A 14,490-nucleotide genomic window follows, 5' to 3' on the forward strand; every position below is an offset into this window, starting at 1 on the left:
TCACAGCTCACTGTTTCTCAGCCACAGAGTCAGGCAGGCCTGGGAAGAAGTGCAGTGCTGTTCCGCCAGCCCTTCATTAGCCTCCTCCCCGGTAACAAGCCTGGGAGGAGGGATTTGTGGTACTGCCAACACAAACCCATCAGCATAGGTGCACAAAGACATTTAGGCACATTGCTCCAATTGAAATCCATGGTCCTTGAGTGCCTGCATGCCTCTGTGGGTTTGGGCTGTCATGCTCAGGTACAGGGCAGGGAACAGCTCAGGGGTCAGAGGAGGAGGAAGGGAATCAGTAATTGCTCTCTCTCAAGAGACTCAGGGCAGTGCTCGGGACAGGCAAGGCACAGGCAGCTCTAACTGGCCAGTTTGTTTTCATGAACTGTTTTGCTTCTGAAAGGAGGGAGAAAAAAAAAAAAAAACAAAAGCAAATAATAATTACAAAAAAAAAAGTAAAAAATCAGCAGTAGTATTTTCCATGCTGGTGGCAACTTCTTATGAGGCACTATTTGGTAAGTCAGTCCACAAGTCTGCACCAACACTGCTGATGTTCAAAGATAGCATACTGTGTAAACACAGCATCCTGGGTTTTAACAGGTCTACTCTTTAACACCATATCTCGCCGTTTCTCTTTGCTCAGGTAAAATTTGTATTGAGGTCTGTGAGGTATATAGCCTTTTACAGTGCTATGAAAGCATCCAGCGCCCATTTTCTACAGCTGTAATTTCTTCTGCAAAGAGAGATGCAGCAGAGAATAAATAATGTTATGTATGCCTGCACAGGCACAAGTAATTCTTCTTAGTCTGCAGTTAACAGTGTTGCATTTAATTGAATTAAATCATAGTGAACTAAAATTATCTCTTGCCACTATTTCTGAATTCAACTGTTTTATATCGGTTTTATTGTAATACATCTTACTTCCCCATATGCCACCATAATTTCAGCAAAGAAATCGTTTACTCTAGAGAGAGAATGAATTCTATTTGAATATTTCAATAAACAGACCCAGTGTGAGGATTTGGGTTTTTTTGTCTGACTTACTTTTAGGCTTTAACCTTGTCAGAGAAGAAATAAACCTTTGCTTCTCTCCTCTACACCTTCAAATACTTTCAACTTTGAAGAAAAAGGACATTGCTTAATTCACGTAACACAAAAAATTTGACCACTAAACATATACAACCCAAATGGACTAAAGTGAATTTGAATATCAAAAGGTAATTCAATGTTTACTTGTTACACAGAAGAGCCTCACAAAACACCATGAACAGCTCATCATTTCCAGTTATGAAAACTGCAGCAAACAAATCTCAGTGGTGTACAACACAGGTAGAAAACCTTTTAAATAAGAAGCAATTCCAATCAAGCTATTTCGTTAACAAATAAAAAATTATTTCACTATGTAAAATGAGTAGTGCTGGAGGCAAGGCTGTTATTGCCAAAATAAGGTGGGGTTTTCACAACCAGATTTCAAGACCTCCCTGTTGATGTGAAAGGCCAGCATATAGGCAGAGGGAAGGGCATTCTTGGGAAGTGTTTGTGTAACTTTGAAATTTATAAAAAGCCAGAGGAGAGGGAATAAAAACACAGACTGAGGTAAAAAATAAAATATCATGTTATTAGGGTTTCCAAAAGTCCTATCTATCATCAGAATGTCCTGGAGTAACTGGAAACTTGCTTCCCCAGCCCTCCATCACTGCCTGTCTTTGAACAGGTATCTGAATACAAAATAACACACAAATCAAAGGAAGACCATGCAGCTCCACACTATCACTCATTTCCCCATTTTCATTTTTTTAATTTAACTTCTGAAAAAATGAGCACAACTTTCAAGCCTGGCATAGGTCAAATGACCTTGACTCTTTCCTCTCCCTGCAGCTTGCACATCTCCTTAAGCCTTTATGCAGTACCACCATCTTTCCTGTATCCCAACTTCCCTGATTGTGGGGAATTACAGACCAGAAGTGGTTGTGGCAGAGCACACGAGCTCAGGATCACAGATGAGCTGCATGGAGTACAGGGCAGCAGTATCTGTAAGCAGGCAATTTATCCACTGCTTTCAGTCCTGGAGCAGTGGCATCAAGCAGGATTTCTCCTGACACACTGTGCCAAAGCAGCCTGGCTCCTTCCCAGAGCCACACCAAGTGCCCTGATGGAAACACCTCCTGCTTTTTCCCATGTTATCAGAGCAACAACAATTCCCCACTGCCTTTTCCTCTAGGAGAGATAACTCAAGGCATAGTTAACTCCAGCAGCATCACATGCAGCACGACTACCTTACACCAGAGGACCAGAATCTGGCCTTTTATCTTCCCAAATACAGGGGAATAATGTTTGCATTCTGTGAGCTTTAGCCTCCGCATCTGTTGCTAATTGTCCTGGCACATCTGCTGCTAATTCTTTTCTGTTCTTTGACCAGCAGGGAGTAGTAACGTACGGTACAGCCAGCTCCAGCCTCCCCGAGTGTTTCTGGTGATATACCGTTGGCCTGGGCAGATTCTGGCCTCATCTTGAGAGGGGAGAAATTGTCTTTGTTAGAGGAAAGCAGGAACCCCAGCTTCTCCTGCCACTCCTACCTCATGTATTCCCAAGATTGATTCCAGCATGGTCAGAGCATGAGTTTTCTTGGGATAACTTAGGCCACTGACACACAACAGCAGAGTTTATTTCTTTTGTGTCAAGAGGACACATACATTGCTCAGTAAACCACTCAGAGCCAAGGAGCCTCATGGAGATGTGGCTAGGTCAGCACACAGGACTGAGTCACACAGCAGTGTCACTTTGCCTGCTCAGGGCTCCGGCGAAGCAACAGGCAGCTTTCCCCTGCTTTTTGCTCCACCCACTGCTCCATCTCAGGTCTCTTGCCTGCCGTTGTTCTAGATTCCACATCACAGGTCACATAGCATAGCATCCTCTTCCTCCATAAGCTTCAGTCCAGCCCAGGACACAGCAATGTTCCCTTCACCAGGGAAGCTGTGACAATAAGAAGTTCACACTCCTGCAGTCTTCTCTGGACTGTCGAGACCTGGTCATGCTCTGCTGCCCTTCCAGAGGCTCAGCTACCACCCCTTCAGCAAAAAAAAACAAGAAGATTAACTCCTGATAACAAACCCTCTTTTCCTTGTGTGCTCTGCTTAAAAACTGCATGTTTAATCGGGATCACTTTTTGTTCTTTTTTGGCATAAACTATTCCTCCCATTTATGTAGTATAGCTTTGCAACTAACCTGCTCATCCTGAGTCCATAAATAACTATTTGAAATGTAAAATGCTCCAAAACCAGATCTTTTATGTATAAAAAAAGAAACTGTCTTCCGAGGGCATTTTGCTGGCTTCTACAACTTGCAGATACGGACAAAATACAGCTTGAGCCCCTTTTCACAGTTCCAGGCTGTCAGCTCTGGTGAGGCATGGAATTGCTCCATTTTTCCACTCATAGCATTTTTTTGTTGTGGCAGGTATTTATTTTGCTCTTGGTGTCCTCTGCTGTTTGGAGTTTACTTGGAGCTAAAGGATACAGGCAGAAGCTGCTGCATTCTACATTCCTGGTGATCTGCCCCAGATAATATGTGGCTTTTGTACAACTATTGTATCCCATGGTTTACACCAAGCTTAGAGATATAATTTTGCTTTAGGTAGAGAATAGGCCATGGAATGGTCCAAAATAAAACCGTGTCCCTAGACACTCATGATTTTTAATATATGTCTACTAGATTTTCCAACACAGACCACATACCTTAATCTCATTAGATATGATGCATTATAATATAGGCCATATTTCTGAGGTCTTTGGACAGTATGTGTTGGTCTAAGCTAAAAGAGCACGCACAGTACAGTCCAGTGGGTGTCTCCAAGAGCTCCACCACAGTAACTAAACAGCATGTGAAAAGTAACTTCAGTTAGTTACCAAAACCTGGAATAAGTAGTAACCTTTTGCATATGTAAATCAATTGCACATTGCTAAATAAGGTAGATGCAGTAGATTCTAATATGCAATGGCTTTGCAATGTCGGTACGCTAGACTTAATGAATCATAGAATGGTTAAGTTAGAATGGAACTTAATGATCATCTACTTCCAACCCCCTTCTAGCGGAAGGGACACCTTCCACTATACCAGGTTGCTCAAAGCCCCATCCAACCTGGCTTTGAACAATTCCAGGGATGGGGCAACCACAACTTCTTCAGGCAACCTGCTCCAGTGCCTCACCACTCTCATTGTGAAGAACTTCTTCCTAACAGCTAATCTAAATCTAGCATCTTTCAGTTTAAAGCCATTACCCCTTGTCCTGTCATTACATGCTCTTGTAAAAAGCTCCTCTCCAGATTTCTTGTAGGCCCCCTTTAAGCACGAAAAGGGAGCTATAAGGTCTCCCCAGAGCTTTCTCTTCCCCAGGCTGAAAAAAAACAACTCTCTCAGCCAGTTTTCAAAGGAGAGGTGCTCCAGCCCACTGATTATATTCATGGCCCTCTTCTGGACTCACTTGAGCAGGTCCATGTCCCTCTTGTTTTGAGAGCCCCAGGGCTGAATGCAGTGTTTCAGTAATCCCTGCAAGTCTTCACACAGTGCTGGAAATTGAGTTTTCCATGTTGGGAAAGTCCATCTAGGGCTAGTAAAGGTCTCTAGAGAAACCACCTGGCTGAAGCTTATAGGATGGAACAGGATCTGTATACAACAGACCACTAGATCAAAGGAGGTCCCTTTGGCACTTTCTGATGGGAGCAGAGCAAGGAGAATGACTCACAGCCACCTGGGGAGAAGACCACTTTTGAAGGGCTAGCAGCCAACCTGAGCAGCATGGGGCTCTTAGCCATGTGGTATAAGCAGCACCTAGTCTGAGGGCAGCTCACTGCATGTTGCAGAGGTCTGTCTCCCAGGATGCCACAGCAGAACAGAACTGCTTTGAAAACGTGCATTTTGAGACGCTCTTGCAGAAAGACATTAAGCAAATAAGAGTTGAGGACCAAACCTCCCCCAAAAGAAAACAACCCAGATAAACAAAATAGAAGCAGTAACAAGTAAGTGTTCCTGCTGCACAAAAATAAAAGAGAAGAAAACCCCAAACAAAACCAAACTAAACCTGCAGTCTTCAAATAAATACAGCATCTGTCTAAGATTAGTTCTTGCATTTACCAAAAGGTTCACGTAGCACCTTATCATCCCAACTACAAATAATTGCATCGAGGCAAAATTTAAGTGGCTCTCATTTTGAAACTCCTCTGGCACTACCAGGCAATATTACTTCCTATCTTTTTTCATAGTGTATCAAACTCTTATGTTATGTCCTATAAAGTGTCCTAGAGCTAAATGTTCATCTGTGCCAGCATTTCACTCAAGAATAAAATAAGAGGAGTGAGAGAAAAAAAAGTTTGTGCTCTACTTTTCCTAATGATACCTTGTTTTGTAATTATTAAAAGCATCACGGTCCTTAGACAGCTGCTGACACACAGGAAATAAGGTCCTCGAAACTGTTTGTTTCATCATATTTTAAGAATGAATACCGTAGGTCATGTTAATCAGTTTCTGATATATGTAGTTTTCAAAATGCACTTCAGGGAAGAAAATGCTGGAAATGACTAATAGCAGCAAAGATATGAACTTTATTCGTTATATATCTAACTCTGAATGTGAACATTACCAAAGTACTTTGCCATCTTAAGTATTTAGGAAGCCTTAAATAAAAAATAAATCCACCTCATTCAGTGAAATAGAACATCCTCTTTTTCAAGCAAAAGAATTCAAATTTATTAATTTTGTAGCTATATTTTAAAATGAGTGTCAGCCCCTGCTAGATGACTGCATGATAAGTGTCCTGAAACTTCAGGAAAAGGCACTAAATTTTTCACAGCATTTGTGTTTCATTTTCAGTGTAATAAAAATATGGTGCCCTTTTAATAATGAATAATAGATCTCCTGGTATGATTTACATGCGTGGATTAAATGTCATGTTTGAAAAGTTGCTGTTTTATTCATATTGAATTTCCCTCAAGTAAAACAAAATGGTACCCAGCTACTGTTATAATATTGCAAGTACCTTGCCACACTGGTACATAAATATTAACCAGTTGATATACTCTTTAAAAATCTACAGATCTATGAACTGTTCTGTCAGCAACAGTGGTTTTATATGCATATGAACTGATTTAGTGCTATGCCGAGTTCCAGGTACATTGTGGAATAAGAGTAGCAGCAGTGCTCACATATTTCTGGACCTCAGTTTTTTTTTGCTGAAGTGCCAGTTCTGGAGGGCTGGCACAGAATTAAGGACTGATGCTGAACAGGTGCAGCAGGATCCAGGATTAAAAAGTAGCTTGGGAAGCCCCACACTGACACGATTGTCCCTGCTTCTGCTCATCAGGGCTGTACTGACATCCCAGGTGACTTGACAGCTCAACGAAAGTTTTTAAATGTCACTTTCAAGCAATCTCATTGGCTTATAGTGCTTTTCACAATAGCTAAAGATTTCCTATCTGAACTTTCCTTTCTGAACAAAAACTTGCTTCCTAACAGGCAATATTTTTTCTGGAAAAGTGTTCCAGAAATGTTTATAATTTATTGAAGATACTTGAAATAGGAACATTCTCCTTAAAAAGAAGTCGTTCTCTTACTAAGTGAAAATAGTGATGTACAGCAAAATAGTTTGGTCCTGATAACTGAAAACTTTTAAAAGAGAAATACTTTTGCCACACTCCAATTTTCACGCCATTGAAGCCTATGAATATTTTTATTTTGAAAAGTTAAGATTTGTTCTTACTTTTATAATTGCTTCGTACAACTATTTTAATGTTTGCCAAACTAACTTAAGAAAAGCTGACAAAAAAAAAAATCCCACCACTTTTCCTTTAATTTAACAAAATTAAATTTTCACATACCACAACTCATTTGGGCTCTTCAAGTCACCATTAAGCTGAAAAACATGACATGCCCCTGCTAACACTGGGACACGATCCTATGAAGTAATAAGACACTGCTTTAAATACACCACAAACGAAAATGTTTACTGACTACTTGGGTCTTATCTATAGTAGAATCTTAGCTACCATGAGCAGCAATAAGGAAATTATACTAGTAAAATCCTTGGTCTAGTGTAAAGATGATGCTGACTTATCTGTGCAGGTGCTGCCAAGGACAATGTAATTGTGTAACTGCATTACTAGATGCACAGTAAACATACCTCTTTTCCTATCCTCTACTCAACTTGCATTTCAGACCTGAGAAAAATGAGTACATGGAAAGTTTAAGAACAAAGCTTCTTTACCGCCTGGGTCAACCTACTGCATTTTTTGAATCTCAGCTTGAGTTCACATTCAGTTTGTGTTATAATGTAGGTGAAGTTTCAAAATAGCTCTTAATTCATCTAAACTAGACAGCATTAACCCATCCAAATCTAAAGTTCCCTTGCATAAACTAAACATATGACAAAGTCCTTGAAATGCAGTCTAAACCAAGTCCCTTTTAGCTCATGTTTCTGAACATTGCTATTCCTAAAAAAAAACTGCATCAGTTGAAACAGTAATTGCATTTTATTGCAATCGTAAGCATTCATAGGTGTTTTGTCCAGGATAATTCAAGTAAAAGTATGACTCGTATGACTGTTTGGTCCTACTGAAAGCCAAATAAAATTCAAGTTGAGCTACTAGGAGCCTCTGCCTAATAAGCAGTCAGAGGTTATTGTGGGAGGTAGGTTGACAAACTAAAGAGGAAGACAGTGAAGGAGGGGAAAGAATGGAAGCTGGCAAACTGAAGTAAAGAACATTGATTAATGAACAAAAAACATTTTTGAAAGGTCGGGTGTGCAAGTCAGACTAGCCCTGAGGCAGATCTAACTTACATGACCAGCACTTTCTGTACGCAGCAGGTAACCCATGCTGACACCAACTTTGCCGACATGACAGGGTTATTATTTTTGGAAGGATGTAGTGTTCTGGAACAATTCTTCTAATATATTAGTTAAAACTAAGCTTTCCTTCAATATCAAGTGTGCATGTCTCCATTTTCACCATGTTTACACTGAACTTCTACCATTATTCTGGCCAGTGAAAACAAAAGCTGTTTGTGAGTACTTCATTTGTGAGTACTTGTATTTTTTCCCCCTGTAATACATCCCAAGGCAGCAGTGCTGCATCTAAGATTGTGTTCAAACCCAGATGTTCATCTGGAGCTCAGCACTAAGATCTCACGAAGTTTTGTAGATGCTACCCATCTGAAGCTAAAATTTTCCTCATCTCAGTATAGATGGTTTCTTTTGAAATGCTAAGGTTATGGGCCAATACCAAGGTGGAAGAACAGAAAGGTTGAATCATCAAGGGTATAACACCTATGTCTCCAAAATGAGCTGGTGGAGGAGGTTCTCTAAAATGATGACATTAAGATTTTCCTGTCTTTATACCATAGTGAAGACACAGAATCATCAGAAGATCATTTAATCCAGCTTCTCCACATGGTACCAAAGTTTTAGTGGACTTGCCCGAGACCAGTACCCTGGTTCTCTACACTAAAAATGAACTTTTTAATTTAAATATCCTCTGTGAGACTCATTAAGGACTTTAAAGCAAACTCTGGAAAAGTGATAAAAGTATGAAGCATTTCTCTCAGACCTTTGGATGAAGGTTTATAGCCACCTTTAAGCAGTTACTGAGGTGTCTACACAACCCAGTAGAGACCAACAGAAAGACAAGTATGTGGACCTCGTACGTACTCCACAAATCAAGGGCTTACTCCATAAACCCAGGACAGGAGTTCTTTTGCATCTAAGAGCAGCTAGATAAAAGATGGGTCAATCTGAACTAGCTCTTGCTTAGTACTGAGAAGAGAGATAACACAGTTTTCAACAGGGAATGTTCTTGAGGCAGGAGGAAAAGTAGCAGGAGCAAAAGTAGCAGGCAAGACCCAGAAGAAGCAAGATCCTGAAAGCAAGAAGCAGGGCATGCCAGTCATTCAGTTGTAGTGCCTGTAGTCTTCTCCTTTCAGTGGAGCCTAAGATGACAGTAGTTTGTCTTCAAGGCAGTAAGCAGGATGCATGTGTCCTGCTTCTGGAGGAGTCACAGCTCAGTGATTTCTCCAACAGATACATATATTTGTTTTAACATCATGTGACAGTCACATTCAAAGTTTCCCTCTCTCTATAAGTGATTCTTTTCATACCAACAGATGTATTTACATACACAGTTCATTATCGATTTCACATGATAAACAATTAAAAAGCAGAAAACGTGACTTAGCAGCACTTTATAATCACAAACCCAATAGCTGAAATGACCTATCTCCAAATAACTGAAAACATCAATACCATACATTAAAGTTGCCTTATCTGAAAGCTCTTTGGGATAGGGACTGCATGTGCGTTCCGTATCTACACAACACTTCTCACAATAGAAGGGGGGAGGAAGAAATCTGTCCTTCAGGTCATACTACAAAATAAATAATTGAAAATTGAAAAGATTCTCCTCCTCATTCTACCAATGTCTCATAACACACACACACATGCGCGCACACACACACACAAAAATAAAAACCCACACAGAGAGATGGGGGTTGTTTTTCAAACTGTAAAGAAGCTTTCATGTGCCAGAGAGTTTATTTGAGACCAGTGTTTCAACCAGCACTAGGCATTAGCTACAACAGTGAACAACTGACACACAACAATCCTGCCACGCACAGCATGCTTAGGCAGGGAAATATGTGTGCTTCAGTCACAAAAGACAGAATAGAGCCTCAAGTGTTTGGGCTCCTTCCAAAATAATCCAAATGCTGCTTTTTTGGCAAATGGAGGTCAATGGAGCTAAAAACTCACAGAAGGATTTGGGCATTCATGTGTTTATATACACCCACTCGTTCATTTATTATTCTAAAGCTACTTTACAGAAATCAAATTACATAGCTGACAAGCTGCATAGATAAGAGAGAATAAAAGTAAAATTTAAAATTAGCTGACAACAGTATATGATGTAGTGTATATTTGGCACTTTTAGAGTGAGTGATGAGGGTTAACCTAGGGGAAAAAAATTGCACCTTCCTAAATTGCACCTTAAATTATTAAATAAATTATTAACATGATGGAATGCATTAAATATATAAGCCTGAAGGAGAAAGAGCAGATGTGTTTTAACTTTCAAAGCAAAGACAGCATATTTAAGAAGTGTTGCTTACTGTCTGGATACTTTGCTCGAAGTAGATTTCAGTGCTGTAGAAGTTTCCATCGTGACTAACAGGCAGCGTTGTCCTGGCCTGAGGCTGCTCCTTCATTTTGGGCCACTCCAGCAAGCCACCACCTAAGCGGCTGAGAACAGAAACTTTGAGGGTATAGTGGCCTCTAGGGACCTTATCTTTGACTCCCCTCAGGCATTTGACGTGAATTTCTATCAGCTGTGGTGTCTTGGAGCAGTCAACCTAGAGAGAGGGCTCTGAGTTACTGATCTGGGTAGAGCTAACTTAACCAAACAATTAGCATGGACAAATTTCTTCAAGAAAATAACTACTGAAAAGCAGACAACATACTTCTTGTTCAACCTGCAATTACCTATTGTTAACCCAGGATCTGCAATTAGGGAGGTCAAAAGTCACAGACACGACAGATAAAAAAAATTACAAATACTACTAATAAAATGCTCGGCATTTTTGGAGGGAAGGCAGAGCTGTTGAAGTATGACACCAAAAGCCATTAGTCTGCAACAATAAGGCAGAATTAACTGGAAAACAATACCTTCAAGAGTATGGCATGCTTTGTAAGACAGGCACAATGCACGATGTGGTGAGCAGGCTGCAGGCCCAGAAAGACAGGGCAGGCCATGTTTTTATACTAATTATTAGTCTTGCCAAAGCTATTAGTCCTGTGTAATATGCATACTATCCTTTCACCTTCCGATTATCATATAATCAGATTCTCTTAAAAATAGTAATCAAAGTGCAACACGTGTAGAGTTTAATAACAACTCCCTACAGGCACCTTTATTCCAAGTCCAGACAAAAGGAAACATCTGCTGCTTGCTGTTGACAAGATGTTGTCTGAGTTACAGAATGTTTATTATGGAATAAATGCTGTGCTGTGTATCAGAATTGCCTTTCTGGTGCTTTCCTTTGAATGCACAGCTTATAGCACAGTGGTTGGCAGAGGGGAACAGACACAGCAGTATGATCCTTACAAGTCCTGGCTGAGTAAAGGTGTAGGGACTGTCCCACTACACCAGCAGATACTTCAGTGCTGCCCAAATGCAATCTGCAGGGTCAGGCACTGAACAGGGAGTCCCAGATTGGCCCCAGTATTGAATTCAATGGATAAAATTCCTTTACAATAACTAATTATTTAGTTATCAACATTTTGTTTTTCCTAAGGAATCTATTTCTTCCATTATTTTGAGAAAACAGTCTAGGTGGTCTTTTAATGTAATGTGATACAAAAACCCATGCCACACTTCAGAATCAAATGGCTACCTTGACTACTAGGTTTAGTAGTCTCACAGTTTAAGCCTACAGTAGCTAATAATCTCTTCTCTAATCCTGTCTTGGATTTATTTTGGAAGAGATAGCATATTTCCATATAGATAGAAAGCTTCTGGAATTAAATTAAGCAGTTACATAAACAGTTGAATTTGTTAAACTTCTTTTGTTTCTCAATACAAACCATACTTAACAACTAATCTGAATGACAATTATTTTCAGCTTAATTAGAAAATCTTAATTAACAATGAAGATTTAACCTTAATATTTTTGGTTTCTGAATCATATATAAAAAAATTAACATTATGTGAATAAATAAGACAATCTTTTTAAACCTCAAGGCAGGATTACTGATGCAGGCAGACTTCGTTATTAAACACATTCTAAATTAAACGCCTCTATGAATTTTATACTGAAATATATTGTGATAGTTTTGCATGCCAAATGTGACATTTTGTATTTTAGATTCATCTTCTGTAGTAATTTTGGAAATGTCATACAAACAAAGATTTTGTCATTTACCAATGGAATTACTATGCATGGCCGGTTAGCCATCTCTTTTCTGGCTCTTCTGGTTGTTTCAAGTCAGCAAGCCATAAAAAATCTTTATCTCTCTGAAACACAGCAATTTGGAAGATAATCGAATAGTGACTGGGGGGCAGAAACGCCAGTCTGAGGAATTATACCACAATCTCTCTTGCATTTACAACCTTCCTCAAAGCGAGTGCCAGTTGAGTAGGAAAAGGAGATAGAAGATTCATCATATTTCAAGCCTGTCTCATTTGCATGGTGGCATAACTGTCTCATCTCCTGCTGAAAGACTTTGCTTGGCCAGCACTGACAAACTGTTTTGAAGAACTCTAGCCATGCCCAAATGATTCATCATTAATAGCTTTAGACATTCTCCTTAAGCATATGGTTACTTCTGCTGGGAAGCATATTTGGAAACCTCCTAAATTCTACCCTCTTAGACTATAAAAAGAGAATTAAAAAAACAACACAATGCAATTGATCTAGTCATTTAGGAATCTGCAACAGGAAAAAGAGCACTCTATGATTCCATGGAGAACACCTCACCTTCTTGCAAGGTCCTGTTGCTACATTTAATCCAGCATTCAGAACTGCAAGGTTACCAAAGCTGGCTGCCATTTCTTCTTCACTTTCATTCCCCTCTGCTTTCAACAGCTGACTTCCCACTCTGCAGCAGTTAGGGAAGAGGGAAGAACTATTCAAAAGAAAGAAACTACAACTGCAGACCCAGAAAGCACTTGCTGTTGCTAATATATCACAGTTTGATGTTTTCTTTGAACATTATCATAAGCCTTGCAGGGCACCCAGGAGAACCAACGGTGTACTAAAGCAGAGAAATGGCTAGGCTTCAAAAAGTGGTGCACGAAAAATGCAGTCACAGCCCCAGTAATAAAACGGTATTTGTCAGTCTATGCCACAGGTCAATACGAGGTACCTAAAGTTTCTCAGCTCTGTCTGGCACTGGGGCTCAGGTTCTAGGTGAAGAATACTAAAGTAGGAAGCCATTGCTTCTGTTGACCCTTTGAGGACTAATTGACGTCTTCAATTAATTAGAAGAGGTTTTTAGAAACCATTGGTTCCTTGAGAACTGGGTTGCTTTAAACTACTGAAAAAAAACCTTATATATATACACACATATAAAAATCTTCCCTTTTATGAAGGGGAAAGTCTTCTTTTATCATTTATAAATCTTCCAAAAATCTTAAAAAAACTATGTAAGTTATATAAGTTGATATATAGGTATACTTACACATTTTCTGCTGTATGTGAACTATTAAACTGTTATATGTTAACTTCTTGTTTAGTTAAAATAATTTTAGGGGGTAATTAGATCAACTCAAAGATTATTTTTTATTTTTTTTTAAGACAGGTCCCTGTGGCAACACAGAACACCAGCAAATAGTATAAGAACAGCCCAGGACAATTGGATAACCCAAAGCTGCCCTATATAGCACACAGGATACAGAGAAGGCGAAGTATGGAGAAAAACTTGTCCTAGATCACAGCAGGAGCAAATGCAAAACTAAGTCACTTACAATAAGCAGTATAAAGCTATAGGCTTTGGCAACCCCATCCCATCTTCAACAGACATAGAACTGTGAGCAATTTCTCTGTCTCAGCTCAGCACCAGTATCTAAATAGAAACTGCCCTAGGTAAAAACATCTGCAGATGCTCTGCTGACCTCAAAACACTTCAGCCTCCACAACCTGCTTTAAAAGGCTAGTGAGGGTATGTTTGCCACACCGACGCTGGCAATGCTCCAGCCACTCTCACAGGTGGAGACAAAGGGCAGGTAGCAGAGCACAGACACAGCAGCTCTTAAGAACTGGAGGCTGAGCAAGCCATTCGCAGCCACAGGATAGCCATGGGCCACCCTGGACATTCAGGGAGCTGCCTGCAGCATACTGATAGGAACTATAGGAACCCAAAGGGAAATCACTGCATCAGGTACACTTACCATTCAAGATTAACTTGGGCATCTACAGAGACAATTAGAGGACAGGCTCTCTTAGGTTGCCAAGCCACATATTCAGTTAAGATTTTAGCCACAAAAGAAAATGTTAAAATCTGGTATTCAAAAAAAAAAAAACAACACAAAAAAAAAAACAGACAAAAAAAAAAAAAAAACAACCCCCAAAAAACAACATCATTTTCCTGGACTGCACTTCTGAGGCATTCCTTCAGTATTTTATTTTTTCCTTCAGTATTTGCTTTTGGAAAATTCTGCTCCAGTGTCTCCATTCCTGTTTCCTCCTTTGCATGCTAGGTGATGAGAAGCCTCCACAAAATTAGCATGGTTCTTTATCAAGAAAATTACAGAAAGTGCAATCATGCTAAACATCCCAGGCTCACGCATGTGTGCTAGCTGGGTAACACATAGCTCAAATTCCCATCTTCTGAAATAGATGCTCCAGTCTCCAAGTTCCTGACACATTGCTACAAATCAGTTTCTACTCAGACCTTGCTTATGATTTTTTTTTTAGTTGTTTTTGTTTGTTTGTTTGTTTTGATTTTTAGAAACATATATATGCACA

The 14,490-nt window shown here is 39.7% G+C and overlaps 1 protein-coding gene across 1 annotated transcript in view; it reads right to left on the bottom strand.

The window, feature by feature from the left end:
• Positions 1-14,490, bottom strand: part of LOC134163109 (uncharacterized) — an 80,456-nt gene that overhangs the window by 4,988 nt on the left and 60,978 nt on the right. The window contains exons 10-11 of the mRNA XM_062617660.1: positions 12,502-12,622; positions 10,138-10,377 (exon numbers count right to left, since the gene is read on the bottom strand). Of these exons, the coding sequence (XP_062473644.1) occupies positions 10,138-10,377; positions 12,502-12,622 (361 nt within the window). The remainder of the gene's footprint in view (positions 1-10,137; positions 10,378-12,501; positions 12,623-14,490) is intronic.

This window comes from Pezoporus occidentalis, unplaced genomic scaffold (genome assembly GCF_034315485.1).
Source record: "Pezoporus occidentalis ecotype Australia unplaced genomic scaffold, CSIRO_AGI_Poc_V1 ctg2, whole genome shotgun sequence".
Classification (NCBI taxonomy): domain Eukaryota; kingdom Metazoa; phylum Chordata; class Aves; order Psittaciformes; family Psittacidae; genus Pezoporus; species Pezoporus occidentalis.